General features: G+C 47.2%; 3 protein-coding genes across 3 annotated transcripts in view; 1 reads left to right on the plus strand and 2 right to left on the minus strand.

Moving 5' to 3' along the window:
• LOC144480793 (uncharacterized) overlaps positions 1–18,922 on the minus strand; it is a 585,830-nt gene that overhangs the window by 298,515 nt on the left and 268,393 nt on the right. The gene's annotated exons all lie outside the window — the stretch shown is intronic.
• LOC144480862 (uncharacterized) lies at positions 4,666–9,145 on the plus strand. Its single transcript, XM_078200482.1, has 2 exons — positions 4,666–5,011; positions 5,448–9,145. The coding sequence occupies exon 2, from the start codon at positions 5,811–5,813 to the stop codon at positions 6,717–6,719; it is 909 nt and encodes a 302-aa protein (XP_078056608.1). The 5' UTR covers positions 4,666–5,011; positions 5,448–5,810; the 3' UTR covers positions 6,720–9,145.
• Positions 8,448–18,922, minus strand: part of LOC144480917 (uncharacterized) — a 40,980-nt gene continuing 30,505 nt past the window's right edge. Inside the window, exons 3-4 of the mRNA XM_078200542.1 lie at positions 14,318–14,607; positions 8,448–8,480 (exon numbers count right to left, since the gene is read on the minus strand). Coding sequence (XP_078056668.1) covers positions 8,448–8,480; positions 14,318–14,607 — 323 coding nt within the window. The remainder of the gene's footprint in view (positions 8,481–14,317; positions 14,608–18,922) is intronic.

The following is an 18,922-nucleotide window of genomic DNA, read 5'->3' on the forward strand; positions in this document are numbered from 1 at the left end:
TATTGATCAAGAACCTATCCATCTCTGTCTTAAAGACACTCAATGACCTGACCTCCACAGCCCTTTGTGGCAATGAGTTTCACATTCGCCACCCTCCTCTCAAGAAATTCCACCTCATCTCAGTTTTAAAGGAGTGTCCCTTCACTCTGAGGTTGTGCCCTCGAGTTCCAGTCTGTTCCACTAGTGGAAACATCCTCTCCACGTCCATTCTATCTCGGTCTCTCAGTATTCTGTAAGTTTCAATTAGATCCCCTCTCATCCTTCTGAACTCCATCAACTACAGACCCAGACTCCTCAACTGCTCCTCATATGACAAACCCTTCATTCCTGGGATCATTCCTGTGAACCTCCTCTGGACCCCCTCCAAGGCCAGCACAGCCTTCCTTAGGTATGGGGCCCAAAATTGCTCACAATATTCCAAATAGGGTCTGACCAGAGCTTGATACCGCCTCAGCAGTACACCCCTGCTCTTGTTTTCTAGCCCTCTAGAAGTGAATGCTGGCATTGAATTTGCCTTCGTAACTGCCAACTGAACCTGCATGCTAACCTTAAGAGAGTCCACAACCAGGACTCCCAAGTCCCTTTGTGCTTGAGATTTCCGAAACCTTTCACCATTTGGAAAATAGTCTACGCCTCTATTCTTCTGACCAAAGTGCATAACCTCACACTTCCCCACATTATATTGCATCTGACACTTCTTTGCCCATTTGCCTAGCCTGTCCAAGTCATTCTGCAGCCTCCCGACTTCCTCAACACTACCAGTCCCTCTACATATCTTTGTATCATCCGCAAATTTAGAAAGGGTCAAGAACTTTTAGGTGTCCAGATCACCAACAATGTGTCCTGGTCCCCCCATGCCAACACTATAGTTAAGAAAACCCACAAATGCCTCTACTTTCTCAGAAGACTGAGGAAATTTGGCATGTCAGCTATGACTCTCACCAATTTTTACAGATGCACCACAGAAAGCATTCTTTCTGGTTGTATCATAGCTTGATATGACTCCTGCTCTGCCCAAGACCACAAGGAACTACAAGAGGTCGTAGTGTAGCCCAATCCATCATGTAAACCAACCTCCCATCCATTGACTGTCTACACTTCCCGCTGCCTCAGCAAAGCAGCCAGCATAATTAAGGACCCCACGCACCCCGGACATTCTCTCTTCCACCTTCTTCCGTTGCGAAAATGATGCAAAAGCCTGAGGTCACATACCAACCGACTCAAGAACAGCTTCTTCCCTGCTGCCATCAGACTTTTGAATGGACTTATCTTGCATTAAGTTGCTCTTTCTCTATACCCTAGCTATGACTGTAACACTACATTCTGCACTCTCTCATTTCTTTCTCTATGTACGGTATGCTTTGTGTGTATAGCGCACAAGAAACAGTACTTTTCACTGTATGCTAATACATGTGACAATAATAAATCAAATCAAAACAAAATCAAATCAAATTAAATTTAGCAATTATGCCCTCATTCCATCTTCCAGATCATTAATCTGTAACAGCGCATGTTCTGTGAATATGTGACTGAAAGCACATCTCAGCCAGCGAGACCCCGAGCAGAAGAAGATAAAGGAGATTTGCAAGTGTTGACCTGCAGGAACAACCAAAGCACAAAGAAAGGTCCCCAAGTCTGGGACTCAGAAATATTGGAACAAAAGCCTATCGGCAGGGAGCCTGATCAATTTGCCTTTTTGGTTTGATTTGATTTACTATTGTCACATGTATTAACATACAGTGAAAAGTTTTGTTTCTTGTGCGCTAAACAGACAAAACATACCATTCATAGAGAAGGAAATGAGAGAGTGCAAAATGTAGTGTTACAGTCATAGCTAGAGTGTAGAGAAAGATCAACTTAATGCAAGGGAAGTCCATTCAAAAGTCTGACAGCAGCAGGGAAAAATCTGTTCTGTTGGTACGTGACCTCAGACTTTTGTATCTTTTTCCCAACGGAAGAAAGTGGAAGAGAGAATGTCCGGGGTGCGTGGGGTCCTTAATTATGCTGGCTGCTTTTCCCCGAGGCAGCGGGAAGTGTAGACAGTGTCAATGGATGGGAGGCTGGTTTGTGTGGTGTATTGGGCTACATTCACGGCCTTTGGTAGTTCCTTGCGGTCTTGGGCAGAGCAGGAGCCAGACCAAGCTGTGATATGGTGCATCTGTAAAAGTTGGTGAGAGTCGTAGCTGACATGCCAAATTTCCTTAGTCTTCTGAGAAAGTAGACGAGTTCCTTGCACTGGGTAGTATTTGAGTCCAAGCTGTGAGTTTTGTGTTTTTTAATCAGTATTTTAGCAAGTGCTGAGTAAAAAGGCAGTTTAAATGGTTTTTGAATGTTCGAAGATAATCGGCTTCCAGAAAGTTAAGAAAGGAATAGTTCATTAGCGAACCCTTCAGCATACAGGTCAGCGGGAGCACCCCCGCACATGCGCAGCTTCCCCTCTCCCTTGGACATGCGCAGTCCCGGGCCGGGGGGAGGGGGAGATCACCGAGCGGCTTCTCGCTCTGTCCGGAGCCGTCAGCCGGTTGCCTGGAAACCTTGGCTCGAGGAGGTGCAGGGGGAGGGAACAATGGGTGGGAAGAGTTGGAGGACCGGAAGGACTCTGGTCCTCCAGCCAATCAGAACGCGGGCTTTGTGTGAATGAAGATTGAGCTTCAGACAGACTGAAACTGGTGTGACTGCAGGCTGGATAAATAAGTGAATTCCTTCTCACACTGAGAGCAAGTGAACGGCCTCTCTCCAGTGTGAACTCGCTGGTGTCTCTGCAGGCTGGATATCCGAGTGAATCCCTTCCCACACTGAGAGCAGGTGAAGGGCCTCTCCCCAGTGTGAACTCGCTGGTGGCTCTGCAGGTGGGATGACTGAGTGAATCCCTCCCCACACTGAGAGCAGGTGAACGGCCTCTCCCCAGTGTGAACTCGCTGGTGTCTCTGCAGGTTGGATAACTGACTGAATCCCTTCCCACATTGAGAGCAGATGAACGGCCTCTCCCCAGTGTGGCTGCGCCGATGAGCTTCCAGCTCTGATGGGGTTCCGTATCCCTTCCCACAGTCCGCACATTTCCATGGTTTCGCCATGGTGCAGGTGTCCTTACCTCACTCTTGAGTGGACAATTAGTTGAAACTTCGTCCACACACAGAACAAGATTACAGTCTCTACCCGCTGTGAATGGTGTGATATTTATTCAGACTGTGGAACTGGTTAAAGCTCTTTAGTCAGTGCATTGGAACACACTCACTCAAGTGTGGCAGTGTGTTGATGCTTTTTCACTCACACTGACATTTCAAATCTTTTCAAATCGACAGACTGGACAATCATTTCTCCTTCTGGATTCAAAGTCCGATGATATTGAGGTCCCAAGGAATATGACTCTGTCAGATCGAGACGTGATGTTTGAGATTTCAGCCTGTGATTCCTCTTTCAATATCCTGTAAAATGAGTTTCCAAAAGTCATCAGTGTCAGTACAGGATAGAAATTCAGAACAGACAATTTCTATGGAACATTCTTTCCTCTCTCATTCAGAGGGTGGGTTCTCCCCCGCATATGCACAGCTTCCCCTCTCCCTCGCACATTTTGCAGTCCCCGGCCGGGGGGGGGGAGATCACCGAGCGGCTTCTCGCTCTGGCTGGAGCCGCCAGCTGGTTGCCTGGAAACCTTGGCTCGATGTGGTGTAGGGGGAGGGGAACAATGGGTGGGGGCGGGGCTCCCGGGTCCGCGCGCCCGGGCCTGCGCACTGGAACCCGGAGACGTCACCGCGGAGCAGAGTGATTTCTATTGGCTGATTCAGGCAGGGTTCTATCGTGGCATCACAATGCGGAAGTTGTCCAATGAGCTTCAGAGTGAAACTTCGCTCTCCGATCACATTCCATTGTGACGTCACACCCTCACCCATTCCATTGTGACGTCACACCCTCACCCATTCCATTGTGATGTCACACCCTCACCCATTCCATTGTGACGTCAGGGCTTCACTCTCCGATCACAATCCCTGCCGGCCTCCCACATGCAGCCTCAATGGCGGCAGTCAGCCCGGGTCTAACACTACAAGCTGCCGCTGCATTTGGTACAAAGGGGGGGGACCGGGAAGTTCATTTCCGGGGTCTGGGTTTGAACAACATGTTTACAAAGCCTCTCCACCCACCCGCCACATTTATCATTCCCCGCGCGCCGCCCTCTACCTCGGATTGATCTCGCTTCCGAGTCAAAACCGTCCTTCCGACGCCATTACCCGGACTGCGCATGCTTCAGGTCCCGCCTTCATTCACTCCGATTGGTTGGAGGACCATCCGCTCCCGCTCGGTCCTCCAGTCCCGCCCCTCATTCACTCTGATTGGTTGGAGGACCAGCCGCTCCCGCTCGGTCCTCCAGTCCCGCCCCTCAATCACTCCGATTGGTTGGAGGACCAGCTGCTGCCGCTCGGTCGGCCAGTCCCGCCCCCTCTTCCTATTGGTCCGGAGCTGCCGTCAATCAGTTCCCGGGCATTGTGATGTGGAGCATGCGCAGTGTCATTGCTGTCCTTGGCGCTTGTTTGTCCCGGAGAAGCGGAGTCAGCGTTAGGCGGTGGCTGGGAGGATTTGGAAACACTTTGTGGATCCGCAAACCCTTCAGAATCATTGTCAGCTCCCTGGTTTGCAGCTGCGGGGCTTCTCCCTCCCTCCCTCCCGGGAACAGGCCCAGGTTAACGGCCCCATCCTGGCTCAGCCACTGGAGGATGGTTCACATCAGAGGATGGGGGAGGGGGACAATAAATAAGAGGTTACACTTTGGCCTCAAATCAATGAGGACTCTGATCTCTGGGAAGGAAGGAAACCCTGGGAGGTGGGCGGGGAGGATTCACAAACACCCGCTGGAGGCTCCAACACCCCCAATAAGACCCGTTGGTTTTATTGTCAGTCTGCAGACAGCAGCTGGAGAACTGAACCCAGTAAGAAGTCTCACAACGCCAGGTTAAAGACCAACAGGTTTATTTGGTAGCAAAAGCCACTCGCTTTCGGATCACTGCTCCTTCATCAGGTGAGTAGGACTTGTGTTCATAAACGGGGCATATATATTGACACAAACTCAATTTACAAGATAATGGTTGGAATGCGAGTCTTTACAGGCAATCAAGTCTTAAAGGTACAGACAATGTGAGTGGAGAGAGGGTTAAGCACAGGTTAAAGAGATGTGTATTGTCTCCAGCCAGGACAGTTGGTGAGATTTCCACATCAAGAACTGAACCCAGACAGAGGAGAGGGAGGGAGAAAACTGGGAGTGGAGGAAAGAAATGGTGGAGATGGTGAGATGGGTTTGGATTTCAGCCCAGGGGAGGAGGGAGAGTGTGTGGGACGGGGATTTATAGATTTGGGGGAACAAGAGAGGAAAATATGTTCCAGAGAAACTATGAATTGTCTGTTCAGAATTTCTATCCTGCACTGACAGTGATGGTATTTGTAAACTGTTTTTGCAGGGTATTATGAAGGAGAATTTACAGATGTGAAACTCAAAACAAACTTCACATCAAGATCTGTTTCAGTGATTTAATTCATCGGAAACTGAATATCATCAGACTCTGTCTTCAGAAGAAGAAAAGTTTGTTCTGTTTGTGGGTGAAGATTTCAAACATCAGTGTGACTGAACAAGTGCCAAGACACACACACACCTGAGAGTTTTTGTTGTGCTGAATGTGGAAAGAGCGTTAAACAGGCTGGAAAAAACCCACATAATTCTCAGTGATTAGTGACCCAACACACATTCTGTGTAAACAAGGCATCAACTCATCATCCAACCTGGAGTCACATGAGGACACCCGCTCCACAGAGAAACCATTGAAATGTGGGACTGTGGGAGGGGATTCAATTACCCGTCCGAATTGGATATTCATCGTCGCATTCACACTGGAGAGAGGCCGTTCACCTGCTCTGAGTGTGGGAAAGGATTTGCTTACTCATCCAGCCTCTATACACACCGGCGTGTTCATACTGGTGAGAGGTCATTCACCTGCCTTGAATGTGGGAGGGGATGTCATGCTTTATCAAGCCTCCTGATTCACCGGCAGGTTCACTCCGATCAGAGACTGTTTCAGTGTTCTGATTGTGAGAAAAGCTTTAAAAGCACAAAGGACCTCCTGAGACACCAGCGCACTCACATGGCGGTGAGACCGTTCACCTGCTCAGTGTGTGGGAAGGGATTCACTCAGTCATCCCACCTTCTGACACACCAACTTGTTCACACTGATCAGAGACCATTTCAATGTTCTGACTGTGAGAAGAGATTTAAAAGTAAAAATGATTTACAAGTCCATCAGCGCACTCACACTGGGGAGAAGCCATTCACCTGCTCCGTGTGTGAGAGGAGATTCGGACGTTTATCCCAGCTGCAAACACACCAGCGAGTTCACTCTGATAAGAGACCGTTTCAGTGTCCTGACTGTGAGAAGAGCTTTAAAAGTAAACAGGATTTGGTGACACACCAGCGAGTTCACACCGGGGAGAAACCGTTCACCTGCTCGGTGTGTGAGATGGGATTCACCCATTCATCCCACCGTCTGAGACACCAGCGAGTTCACACCGGGGAGAAGCCATTCATTTGCTGTGTGTGTGGGAAGGAATTCACTGATTCACCCCCACCTTCTGATACACGAGCAAATTCACACTGGGGAGAAACCCTTCGCTTGCTCCACATGTGGGAAACGATTCACTCAGCCACCCCAGCTCATTGCACATCAACTAGTCCACACTGATCAGAGACCTTTTAAGTGTTCTGACTGTGAGAAAAGCTTTAAAAGCTCTAAGGACCTGCTGAGACACCAGCAAATTCACACTGGAGAGAGATCATTCACCTGCTCCATGTGTGGGAAAAGGTTCACTCAGTCATCCCACCTGCTGAGACACCAGCAGGTTCACACAGGAGAGAGATCGTTCACCTGCTCCGTATGTGGGAAGAGATTTGCTCGGTCAGCCAATCTACTGAGACACCTGCAAGTTCACAAGTCACTGCAGGGGTTGGATTCTGCTGTTGCTGCTCACCCCATGCAGGACTGAATCATGTTTATTTATTTATTTATCTATCTATCATTGAAGTAATTAATAAGTAATCCCATGCAGGACTGAATCATGTTCATTCTGTTATTAAGGAGACTGGGGTGGGACACAGATAATCTCCGTGCAATCAGGCAGAGTCAACATGGTTTTGTGCAAGGGAAATCATGTTAATTGATGTATTGGATTTCTTTGAGGAAGTAACAAGCAATGTGGATAAAGTGGAACCTGTGGATGTGGTGTATTTAGATTTCCAGAAGGCATTTGACACGGTGCCACATCAATGTTTACCACACTAAATACGAATTCGTAGCATGAGGCACATTAGCGTCCCATCCACGTTGATTCTTTATATGAGCATGGATAGAGGATTGATTAGCTAATCGGAAACAGAGAGGAGGGAGAAACAAGTCATTTTTGGGATGGCAAAGTGTAGCCTGTGGAGTGCCACAGGGATCAGAGCTGGGCCCTCAACTATTGACAAACTATTTTCATGATGTGGATGACAGGATCAAAATTTGTTGATAACACAAAGGGTAGGTCGGAAAGTGAGATGTGAATGACCATAACAAGCCTGTAAAGCGATATGGATAGGGTCAGTGAGTGGGTAAAACATTCGCAGCTGGAACAAGATTTTTGGATAATGTGAACTTGTCCACTTTGGCAGGAAGGATGGAAAAGCAGCTGATTATTTAAACAGAGAGAGAGATTGCAGAACTTTGAGGTACAGAGGGATCTGGGTGTCCTGGTACTGTAATCAGGAAAAGTTAGTGTGTGGATACAGCAAATGATTAGAAAGGTAAATGAATTGTTATTTATTGCAGGGATGTTTTGCTGCATTTGTTCAGGGTATTGGTGAGACCACATCTAGAGCACGGTGTACAGTTTTGGTCTCCTTAAGAGAGGACTTGTGTGAGAAGTAGTTCGGAGAAGGTTTACTTGACTGATTCCTGGGATGAGGGAATTATCATACGAGGAAAAGTTGGACATGTTCGGCCTGTATCTATTGGGGTTTAGAAGAATGAGAGAGGATCTGATTGAAACATATAAAATTCAGAGGGGACTTGACAGAGTGGATGTTGATTGTAGAGAGAGGAGAACTAGAGGCACAGTTTAAAAATAAGAGGTCTCCCATTTAATGAGGAGAAGAAACCTTTTCTCTCAGAGGGTTGTTAGAGTGTGGAATTCTCTTCCACAGAGAGTGGTGGAGGCTGGCTCACTGAATATTCTGAAGTCTGAATTTAATAGATTCTTGATTGACAAGAGAGCCAAAGGGTGTGAGGGGTAAGAAGGAAAGTGGAGTTGAAGCTACAATCACATCAGCCAGGATCCTATTGAATAGTGGAGCAGGCTCGAGGGGCCGAGTGGCCTTCTCCTGCTCCTAATTCACATGTTCACATTGTGACAGTTGGAGTTTGTTTCTGCTGATGTTAATTTCCCATAAAACTGAGCTGCAGCTTAATCTACAGAATAGAACCAAATAAATCTTGATGATAATCTGATTGATCAGCCAGAGTCTAACTGAATGACAGGGCGGACTCAAAGGGCTGAACAACCTACTCCAGTTCCTGTGTAGTTTCTCCCCAGGCTTCTCCCACTCTCTAACTCTGCCCCAGTGCTGGTTTCTGATGAAGTCTCTTCTCCCCAGTTCTCCCATCACTTTCCATTCATCAGCTGGTGTCTGAGTCCAAGTTTACCAGGAACAGGAGGAGGCCATTTATCCCCTCAAGCCTGTTATGTCATTCAGTGAGGTCAGGGCTGATCTGTGACCTAACTCCATTTACCTAGATATTATTTTAATCCTGACTTCCCCAGTCTGTTACAATGTGATTTAAAAATAACTTTCATTTCCATCAGACCGTTAATGTAGGAGAGTGTCCCAAGGTGAATCTCAGAAACATCAACTGACAAATCAGACAACTGACACTGAGTCAAAGAAGGGGATGTTAGGAGGGCTCAGCAAAGACTTGCTGCAGTGTAAAAGGTTCATGTTAAATTTATAAATATTCTACACAGTGATGATTGATCAGATGACAAGAGCGTGCTGAGATGGTTCTCTGTGAAGCCTCGTGCTGAGCCTTGTACTGTACATAGTTCGAAGAATGTGCAATTAAAGGTTACGTTTATCAACAGCCTTGCCTCCAGCAGTCTCTGTAGATCCTGACCAATTTCCTTCTTCACTTGATCTAAACCCACAAGGCTGAGTTCTCAGCCCCCTTCTATACTCCTTATACACCTATGACTGTGTGGCCAAATTCCCCATCAATTTGATTTTCAAGTTTGCTGCCGAAACCACCATAGTGGTTCGGGTCTCAAACAATGACGGGACAGAGTACAGGAATGAGATAGAATCTGGTGAACTGGTGTGGTGACAATCTCTCCCTCAATGTCAACAAAACAAAAGAGATTGTCATCAACTTCAGGAAGCATAGAGGAGAACGTGCCCCTATCTACATCAATGGAGACGAAGTAGAAAGGGTCGAGAGCTTCAATTTTCTAAGTGTCCAGATCACCAACAACCTGTCCTGGTCCCCTCATGCCGACACTATAGAACAAAGAAAATTATAGCACAGGAACAGGCCCTTTGGCCCTCCAAGCCTGCATCGACCATGCTGCCCGACTTAACTAAAACCCCCTACCCTTCCGGGGATCATATCACTCTATTCTCATCCTATTCATGTACTTGTCAAGACGCCCCTTAGAAGTCACTACTGTATCCGCTTCCACTACCTCCCCAGGCAACGAGTTCCAGGCACCCGCTACTCTCTGTGTAAAAAATCTGCCTCATACATCTCCTTTAAGCTTTGCCCCTCGCACATTAAACCTATGCCCCCTAGTAATTGACTTAGTTAAGGAAGCCCACCAATGCCTCTACTTTCGTGGAAGACTAAGGAAATTTGGCATGTCAGCTACTACTCTCACCAACTGTTACAGATGCACCACAGAAAGCTTTTCTTCTGGTTGCATCACAGTTTGGTATGGCTCCTGCTCTGACCAAGACCGCAAGGAACTACAAAAGGTCATGAAATCCATCACGCAAACCGGTCCCATCCGTTGACTCTGACTACACTTCCCGCTGCCTCGGCAAAGTAGCCAGCATAATTAAGGACCCCATGCACACCAGACATTCTCTCTTTCACCTTCTTCCATCGGGAAAAAGATACAAAAGTCTGAGATCACGTACCAACCGAGTCATGAACAACTTCTTTCCTGCTGCTGTCAGACTCTTGAATGGACTTCCCTTGCACTAAGTTGATCTTTCTCCACACACTAGCTATGATTGTAGCACTACATTCTACACTCTCTCGTTTCCTTCCCTATGAACTGTATGCTTTGTCTATATAACGTGCAAGAAACAATACTTTTCAGTGTATGTTAATACATGTGACAATAATAAATCAAATCAAATCAAACCTGTCATAATGGTGTTCACCTCTATCAGATCTCCCCTCCACCTCCTTCATTCCAAGTAGAACAACTCCAGCTTCTCGAACCTGACCTTGGAGTTCTGGTAAGTCTCCTCTGCACCTTCTCAAGGACCATCCCATCCTTCCTGAAGTGTGCTGACTGGATATGAACACAATACTCACATTGTGGTTTAAACACTGCTTTATAAAGCTTCAGCGTAACAACCTGCTTTTAACAGAATGGCCCTATTGAAAACCAATGTATTATCTAAATGTGCAATCATAGAATCCTACAGGGCAGGAGGCGGCCATTTGGCCCATCGAGTCTTCAGTGACCACAATCCCACCTAGGCCCTATCCCCATAACCCCTTGCATTTACAATAATTAGTCCCCCTGATACTAAGGGGTAATTTAGCATGGCCAATCCATGCAGCCCACACACCTTTGGATTGTGGGAGGAAACCGGAGCAGCCAGAGGAAACCCACGCAGACACGGGGAGAATGTGCAAACTCCACACAGACAGTAACCCAAGCCAGGAATCAAACCCGGGTCCCTGGCGCTGTGAGGCAGCAGTGGTAACCACTGTGCCACCATGCTGCCCTAATCAGTTTGCTTTATTTCTTTGATATTCAGTGTAGATGGGTTGTGGTGTAACCCTGTGTGGAGTCTGTCTCATGGTGATAACATGGAACATCGAGGGAGATAGAACCCAGACCGAGGATATCTGAAGAACTGCACTGAACTGCATTGTGGGTTCAAAATGCAATGCATGCTGGTCAATGTAGTCAAGTCGCCGCCTTGCCGGAATTAGCAATGTCTGCAAACTGAGTTAACGTGTGCAGGAGAACTGGCCTCAAACTGTGAGAATGATGTGTTTGTTTGAGGAAAGAAAGATGTCTGTCGCAGCTTGGGGGCTGATTACAGTGTCAGGTAACACAGTGGAGTCAGGCTGGCTCTATTCCTTCAAGCATAACCGTGTAAGAGGCCCAGGACAGAAGAACAAGGGATGTCAATGAAATTCAATCGGCTAAAAACAGATTTTACCTGATTTTTTATTCATTTACAGCCCACGACCTGTTCTGAGTTAGAAAACGTGCGCATCACTGGCTAGACCAGCATTTATTGCCCATCCCTAATTGGCCTTGAGAAAGTGGTGGTGAGCTGCCCTCCTGAATCACTGCAGTCCCTGTGGTTTACACCTACACTGTCCCTGTGGTGTACACCTACACTGTCCCTGTGGTGTACACCTACACTGTCCCTGTGGTTTACACCTACACTGTCCCTGTGGTTTACACCTACACTGTCCCTGTGGTTTACACCTGCACTGTCCCTGTGGTGTACACCTACACTGTCCCTGTGGTGTACACCTACACTGTCCCTGTGGTGTACACCTACACTGTCCCTGTGGTGTACACCTACACTCCCTGTGGTGTACACCTAAACTGTCCCTGTGGTGTACACCTACACTGTCCCTGTGGTGTACACCTACACTGTCCCTGTGGTGTACACCTACACTGTCCCTGTGGTGTACACCTACACTGTCCCTGTGGTGTACACCTACACTGTCCCTGTGGTTTACACCTACACTGTCCCTGTGGTTTACACCTACACTGTCCCTGTGGTTTACACCTACACTGTCCCTGTGGTGTACACCTACACTGTCCCTGTGGTGTACACCTACACTGTCCCCGTGGTGTACACCTACACTGTCCCTGTGGTGTACACCTACACTGTCCCCGTGGTGTACACCTACACTGTCCCCGTGGTTTACACCTGCACTGTCCCCGTGGTGTACACCTACACTGTCCCCGTGGTGTACACCTACACTGTCCCCGTGGTGTACACCTACACTGTCCCTGTGGTTTACACCTACACTGTCCCTGTGGTTTACACCTTCACTGTCCCTGTGGTGTATATCTACACTGTCCCTGTGGTGTACACCTACACTGTCCCTGTGGTGTACACCTACACTGTCCCTGTGGTTTACACCTACACTGTCCCTGTGGTTTACACCTACACTGTCCCTGTGGTTTACACCTACACTGTCCCTGTGGTTTACACCTACACTGTCCCTGTGGTTTACACCTACACTGTCCCTGTGGTGTACACCTACACTGTCCCTGTGGTGTACACCTACACTGTCCCTGTGGTTTACACCTACACAGTCCCTGTGGTTTACACCTACACTGTCCCTGTGGTTTACACCTACACTGTCCCTGTGGTTTACACCTACACTGTCCCTGTGGTGTACACCTACACTGTCCCTGTGGTGTACATCTACACTGTCCCTGTGGTGTACACCTACACTGTCCCTGTGGTGTACATCTACACTGTCCCTGTGTTTACACCTACACTGTTGTTAGGGAGCGAGTTTCAGGATTTTGACCCCGTGACAGCGAAGAAACAGCGATATATTTCCAAGTCAATATGGTGAGTGTTACGATCCCAGTTGATATAACTGGATGGGAAGATCCCAGAATGGAACCCTGGTTCAAAAGACTGTAACTTTTACATTAAAAAAAAAGAGTTGAGTCACAGGACTGCCAATTAGCTTTTAACAACAAAATATTTATTAAACACGAAGGGTTTGACTACAATAAAATACTCCTTCACTGACACTTACCTTCACAAATGTACAGATTTCAAGGACAACACAGGTAGAAAATGTTTTATGCTGTAATGTTCTCAGTAAACACGCGGTCCCTTTAAACCCACAGGTTGACTGTAATCAGACAACCCACACTCTGAAACTAAGTGGCAGATGCAACTCAATCGATCCTCTGCGGATTTCGTCTCAAATTTCCCCTAAAATTATTGTCACAAGAGTGTTTCCAAACTCTGCTCTCAAAAAGATACACTTTACAATGTTCTTCCAAACCCAATGGATGATGTCACCCAGTGGGAGCATGCAGATGGGAAATAGGAGGGGCCATGGATAGATCCTTGGGAGACACAAGTTCCAAGGACTTTGGAGAGGAAAGGAAGGTTGGAGTTGGGACGGTAGTTTGTGATGATAGTGGGGACAAGGGTTTTTTTCTTAAGATGGATGATGAGGGTGAATTAGAGGTGATGGGGACAGTCCCAGAAGAGACAGATCCATTAACAATATCAGATCACATGGGGAAGTTGGGTTATCGGTGCTTTAGTGGGAAAAGGGTAAAGGGAGTTGAAAGCAGGTCTCATGGACTAGATGAAGAAGCAGAGAGTTTGATGGGAAATAGGAGAGAGACTGGAGAAAGATGTGAGTTCAGAGCTTGGACACGGAGGAGCCTTACAGACAGTCTGGCCCAGTGGGCGAGTGGAAGGGAAGGAAGCAGCAGAGGCAACTGAACAGATTGTCTCAATCTTAGTGACTAAGAAACTCCATCAGCTCCTCACACTTTGTTGTTGGAGGTGAGGATGGAGGAGACAAGAGAAAGGGAGAGTCCTTCAAAAGGAACTAACTTGTGTTAGAGATATTAGAAAGGCTCGACACAACATGTTTAAATCAAAGACAACATATTTGATTTTTGTCCAGAATATTAGTTTCTATAACTGACCTGAAGTTTATTAACATTAGCAGAAACAGACCCTATTGGACATAGCTCAGTTCTCAATCTGATTGACAACACAATCCAATCTCTGGAGTTAATTGTGAACTCGCTGGTGTCTCAGCAGGTTGGATGTCTGAGTAAATCCCATCCCACACTCAGAATATGTGAATGGTCTCTCCCCGGTGTGAACTCGCTGGTGTCTCAGCAGGTTGGATGTCTGAGTAAATTCCATCCCACACTCCGAATACGTGAATTGTCTCTTCCCAGTGTGAACTCGCTGGTGTGTCAGCAGGTTGGATGACTGAGTGAATCTCTTCCCACAATCATTGCAGATGAACAGCCTCTCCCCAGTGTGAACTCGCTGGTGTCTGAGCAGTGCTGATGATTGAGTGAATCTCTTCCTACACCGAGAGCATGTGAACGGTCTATCTCCTGTGTGAGTGCGCTGGTGAACGGTGAGATGAGATGATCGCTTGAACCCAGTTCCGCAGTGAGAGCACCTGAACGGTTTCTCGTCAGTGTGAACCTGTTGATGGGACATCAATTCCTGAGAGGTTTTATAACACTTCCCACAGTCCAGACATTTAAACGGTCTCTCGTCAGTGTGACTTCTTTGGTGTGTCGCCAGGTTGGATAAATTAATGAATCCTTTCCCACACTCAGAGCAGGTGAACGGTCTCTGCCTAGTGTGAACTCGCTGATGTGTCAGCAGGGTGGATTGGTGAGTGAATCCCTGCCCACAGTCAGAGCAGGTGAATGGCCTCTCCACAGTGTGAATTTGCTGGTGTGTTAACAGCGTGGGTGACTGAGTGAATCCCATCCCACACACAGAGCAGGTGAATGGCCTCTGCCCAGTGTGTGCGCGCTGGTGTGTCAGCAGGGTGGATGACTTAGTGAATCCTTTCCCGCAGTCCAAGCAGGAGAACGACCTCTCCCTGGTGTGACCACGCTGATGAGTTTCCAGCTGGGATGGGTAATTGAATCCCTTCCCACAGACCCCACATTTCCACAGCTTGTCCCCATCATGACTGCATTTATGTTTTGACAGGTCAGATGATCGATTGAATCCTTGTCCACACACAGAACACGAGTATGGTTTCTCTCCGCTGTGAACGGTGCTTTTTTCTTCCATGTTTAAAATATGACAATATTCAGGTTACGATAAATTGGCCGATGGTATCATTCCCTGATGTGATGTTTGGTTTCAGTTTCCCAACTGCAAATCGTCCTCTTCTAAAACCCTGTGAAATTGATTTAAAACAGAAAAAAGGGAGTGAGAGAGAACCCACAAAAGCACAAAGACAGGTTGTGAAATTGAGCTGAATGAATCTGGTCATTTGTGGGGCCGGCACTAGGAAAAAGTGACCATGAAAACTGCTGGATTCAATTGATTCACTCATGTCCTTCAGGGAAACCTGCCAACTTGTCTGGACTCTGCACCCAGGTCCTATCCCCGGAGCCCCACATATCCTGTTACTTCCCGAACCTACACATCTTGGGGCACTAAGGGGCAATTTATCATGGCCAATCTACCTAGCCTGCACATCATTGGACTGTGAGAGGAAACAGGAGCGCCCAGATGAAAACCCACGCAGACACGGGGAGACACAGTCACCCGAGGCTGGAGTTGAACCTGGGTCACTGGAGCTGTGAGGCAGCAGTGCTAACCACTGTGCTACCCTTTTTCAAAGAACTGTAACAATCTTGTGAAATGTCTGGGACTATTTTATTTTGTTAAAGACACAGTATGAATACAAATTATCTTCGCTGCCCTGATTTTGTTGTTCTGCTCATCAGTAAGAAATTGGAAGTGAAAGAGTGAAGCAGTTTGATGGACAAATTGTTCAAATTCTGTCACTGGGAAGAATTTCAAAACATTGCCCCGAATAAACATGGCGGCTACGCATGCGCCCTACTGTTCCACCTCTTTCTCCAATTCCTCTCCGATCTCCCATCCGCCAAGGAACAGCGGCCGGGCCGGAGCGGGCAAGAGGTGACACCAGGGGGAGCAGCAGCCGAGAGGGTTACAGAGAACCCTGGTGGACTGGAGGGGAAACAGCAGCAGCACAGTCTCTGCCCGAAGGCTTCCGCAGTTCAGCTGCTCAAAGACTCTGAGAGCCTCTTCAAATGTAAACTTCAGCTTCTCACATTCGCCTATCCATCCCTTCCTCCATCCATCCCGCCATCCCTCCCTCTCTCCTTCCATCCCTGTCCCTCCATCCACCCCTCCTTCCACCCATCTCACCATCCCTCCCTCTCTCCATCCATCCCTCTCCCTCCATCCACCCTTCCTCCATCCATCTCACCATCCCTCCCTCCCTCTCTCCATCCATCCTTCCCGACAACAAGGACCATTCACTCTGCACAGCAGTTTCACCCTCATTCCCCCAGTCTGTATTCCAGCCTTCATCACATCCACTCTGCTCCCAGATATTTTAGACCAATAGATATTACAATTCAAACTTCACAATCTCTACAATTTAATATTTGTTCAGTAACCTTATAGGCAGCAGAGAAATCATCAATTCCAAACCAACCCGAGCGAGAGGATATATTTATACATTTTCTCATTTCACAATAAACCCACACACTGAGTTTCAAATTTGCTTCTGTCATTACTTTAGTGATGATGTGGAGATGCCGGCGTTGGACTGGGGTGAACACAGTAAGAAGTCTCACAACACCAGGTTAGAGTCCAACAGGTTTATTTGGTAGCACAAGCCATTAGCATTCGGAGTGCTGCTCCTTCGTCAGGTGAGTGGGAGTTCTGTTCACAAACAGGGCATATAAAGACACAAACTCAATTTACAAGATAATGGTTGGAATGCGAGTCTTTACAGGTAATCAAGTCTCAAAGGTACAGACAATATGAGTGGAGAGAGGGTTAAATACAGGTTAAAGAGATGTGTATTGTCTCCAGACAGGAGAGTTAGTGAGATTTTGCAAGCCCAGGCAAGTCGTGGGGGTTACAGATAGTGTGACATGAACCCAAGATCCCGGTTGAGGCCTTCCTCAGGTGTGCGGAACTTGGCTATCAGTCTCTGCTCAGCGACTCTGCGCTGTCGTGTGTCTTGAAGGCCACCTTGGAGAACGCTTACCCGAACATCAGAGGCCAAATGCCCGTGACCACTGAAGTGTTCCCCAACAGGAAGAGAACACTCTTGCCTGGTGATTGTCAAGCGGTGTTCATTCATCCATTGTCGTAGCGTCTGCACGGTTTCCCCGATGTACTATGCCTTGGGACATCCTTTCCTGCAGCGTATCAGGTAGACAACGTTGGCCGAGTTGCAAGTGTATGTATCGTGCACCTGGTGGATGGTGTTCTCACATGAGATGATGGCATCCGTGTCGATGATCCGGCACGTCTTGCAGAGGTTGATGTGGCAGGGTTGTGTGGTGTCGTGCTCAGTGTTCTCCTGAAGGCTGGGTAGTTTGCTGCAGACAATGGTCTGTTTGAGATTGTGCGGTTGTTTGAAGGCAAGAAGTGAGGGTGTGCGGATGGCCTTGGTGAGATGTTCGTCTTCATCAATGACATGTTGAAGGCTCCGGAGACGATGTCGTAGCTTCTCTGCTCCGGGGAAGTACTGGACGACGAAGGGTACTCATTCCGCAGTGTCCCGTGTTTGTCTTCTGAGGAGGTCGGTGCGGTTTTTCGCTGTGGCGCGTCGGAACTGTCGATCATTGAGTCGAGCGTCATATTCTGTTCTTATGAACAGGATTATGTAAATTATTTTGTAAATTGAGTTTGTGTCTTTATATGCCCTGTTTGTGAACAGAATTCCCACTTACCTGATGAAGGAGCGAAAGCTAGTAGCTTGTGCTACCAAATAAACCCGTTGGACTTTAACCTGGTGTTGTGAGACTTCTCACATTATTTTAATGCCCAGCAGATTATTTGGACTGAAATTGGTCTCAGTCTGTCTCTGTGTTGTGAGTGTGTGTGTATTTGTGAAGTCAGAGTGTTTTTTTGTCTGCATGTCTGTGTGTGCGAGTTTGCCTGTGTCTGTCTGAGAGTGCATTTCTGTGAATGTGTTTGTCTTCGAGTTCGCCTGTTGCTATTTCTGAGGTTAGTTTCAATTCTCTAAATAGATTCGTCTGCGTTAATATAAAAAAATAGGAACAAGAAAAATACAGCAGCACAATCCTCCTACGTTTCTATGTTTGAAAATGACCCTTCAGTAGCCTGAGGATTCAGTGATCTCCCAGGCAGAGGCCATTTACCTCACTTCGCCACTAGAGGGAGCTCCCTCACTGTGATTGTGTGGAATGAAGGAGTCTTGTGTTATTGTCAGTATTTTCATGTTTAAAAGATGTTTTTGTTAAAAGCTCATTGTCCGTCCAGTGACTCTGTTCATCCACATTTCTAAAACAAAAAGGTAAAGGTTACCGTCAATTGAGCCAGGGTTTTATTCTGGGACCTTCCTGTCCAGAAGTAACATCAGCTGAGATTGTAACTTAGCAGCAGAAACCCATCTTCTGTTCTATTCCCCCAATTCCCACAAAATAGTTTTTAGATTTGGGTGAGTTTGTATAAAATTGACAACGGTGGAGATTCAGGACACTTAACAAGTGAATAAAGGCAAAAGATTCCACAGATTCGGCACAAACAAAATAAACTTTACACAGTGAGAAAGGGAAAACAAGTTACAATATGTGGAAGGTAAAACATTCAAGGACTTTAGAGAGGAAAGGGAGATGGGATGGTAGTTTACAAGGGCATGTGTCAAAGATATTTTATTGAGAAGTGGGTGATGATATCGGATTTGAAGGAGAGGAAGATATTGGCAATATCAGCTGATATGGAGAAGTTGTGCTGTCAGTAGCTCAGTGGGAATAGGATTGAGGGATCAAGAGATGGGTCTCATGGGCAAGATGAGCTCTAAGAGGACATGAGGGGAGGCAGGAGAGAAACTGCAGAGAGATGAGAGTTCAGAGCTCAGATAAAGGGCAGCGTTAGAGGAGG

Source organism: Mustelus asterias, chromosome 30 (assembly GCF_964213995.1).
Source record: "Mustelus asterias chromosome 30, sMusAst1.hap1.1, whole genome shotgun sequence".
Classification (NCBI taxonomy): domain Eukaryota; kingdom Metazoa; phylum Chordata; class Chondrichthyes; order Carcharhiniformes; family Triakidae; genus Mustelus; species Mustelus asterias.

What these genes read in the sequence shown, in the direction of transcription:
- LOC144480862 (XM_078200482.1), top strand. Translation starts at nt 5,811, where the DNA reads ATGTGGGACTGTGGGAGGGGATTCAATTACCCGTCCGAATTGGATATT.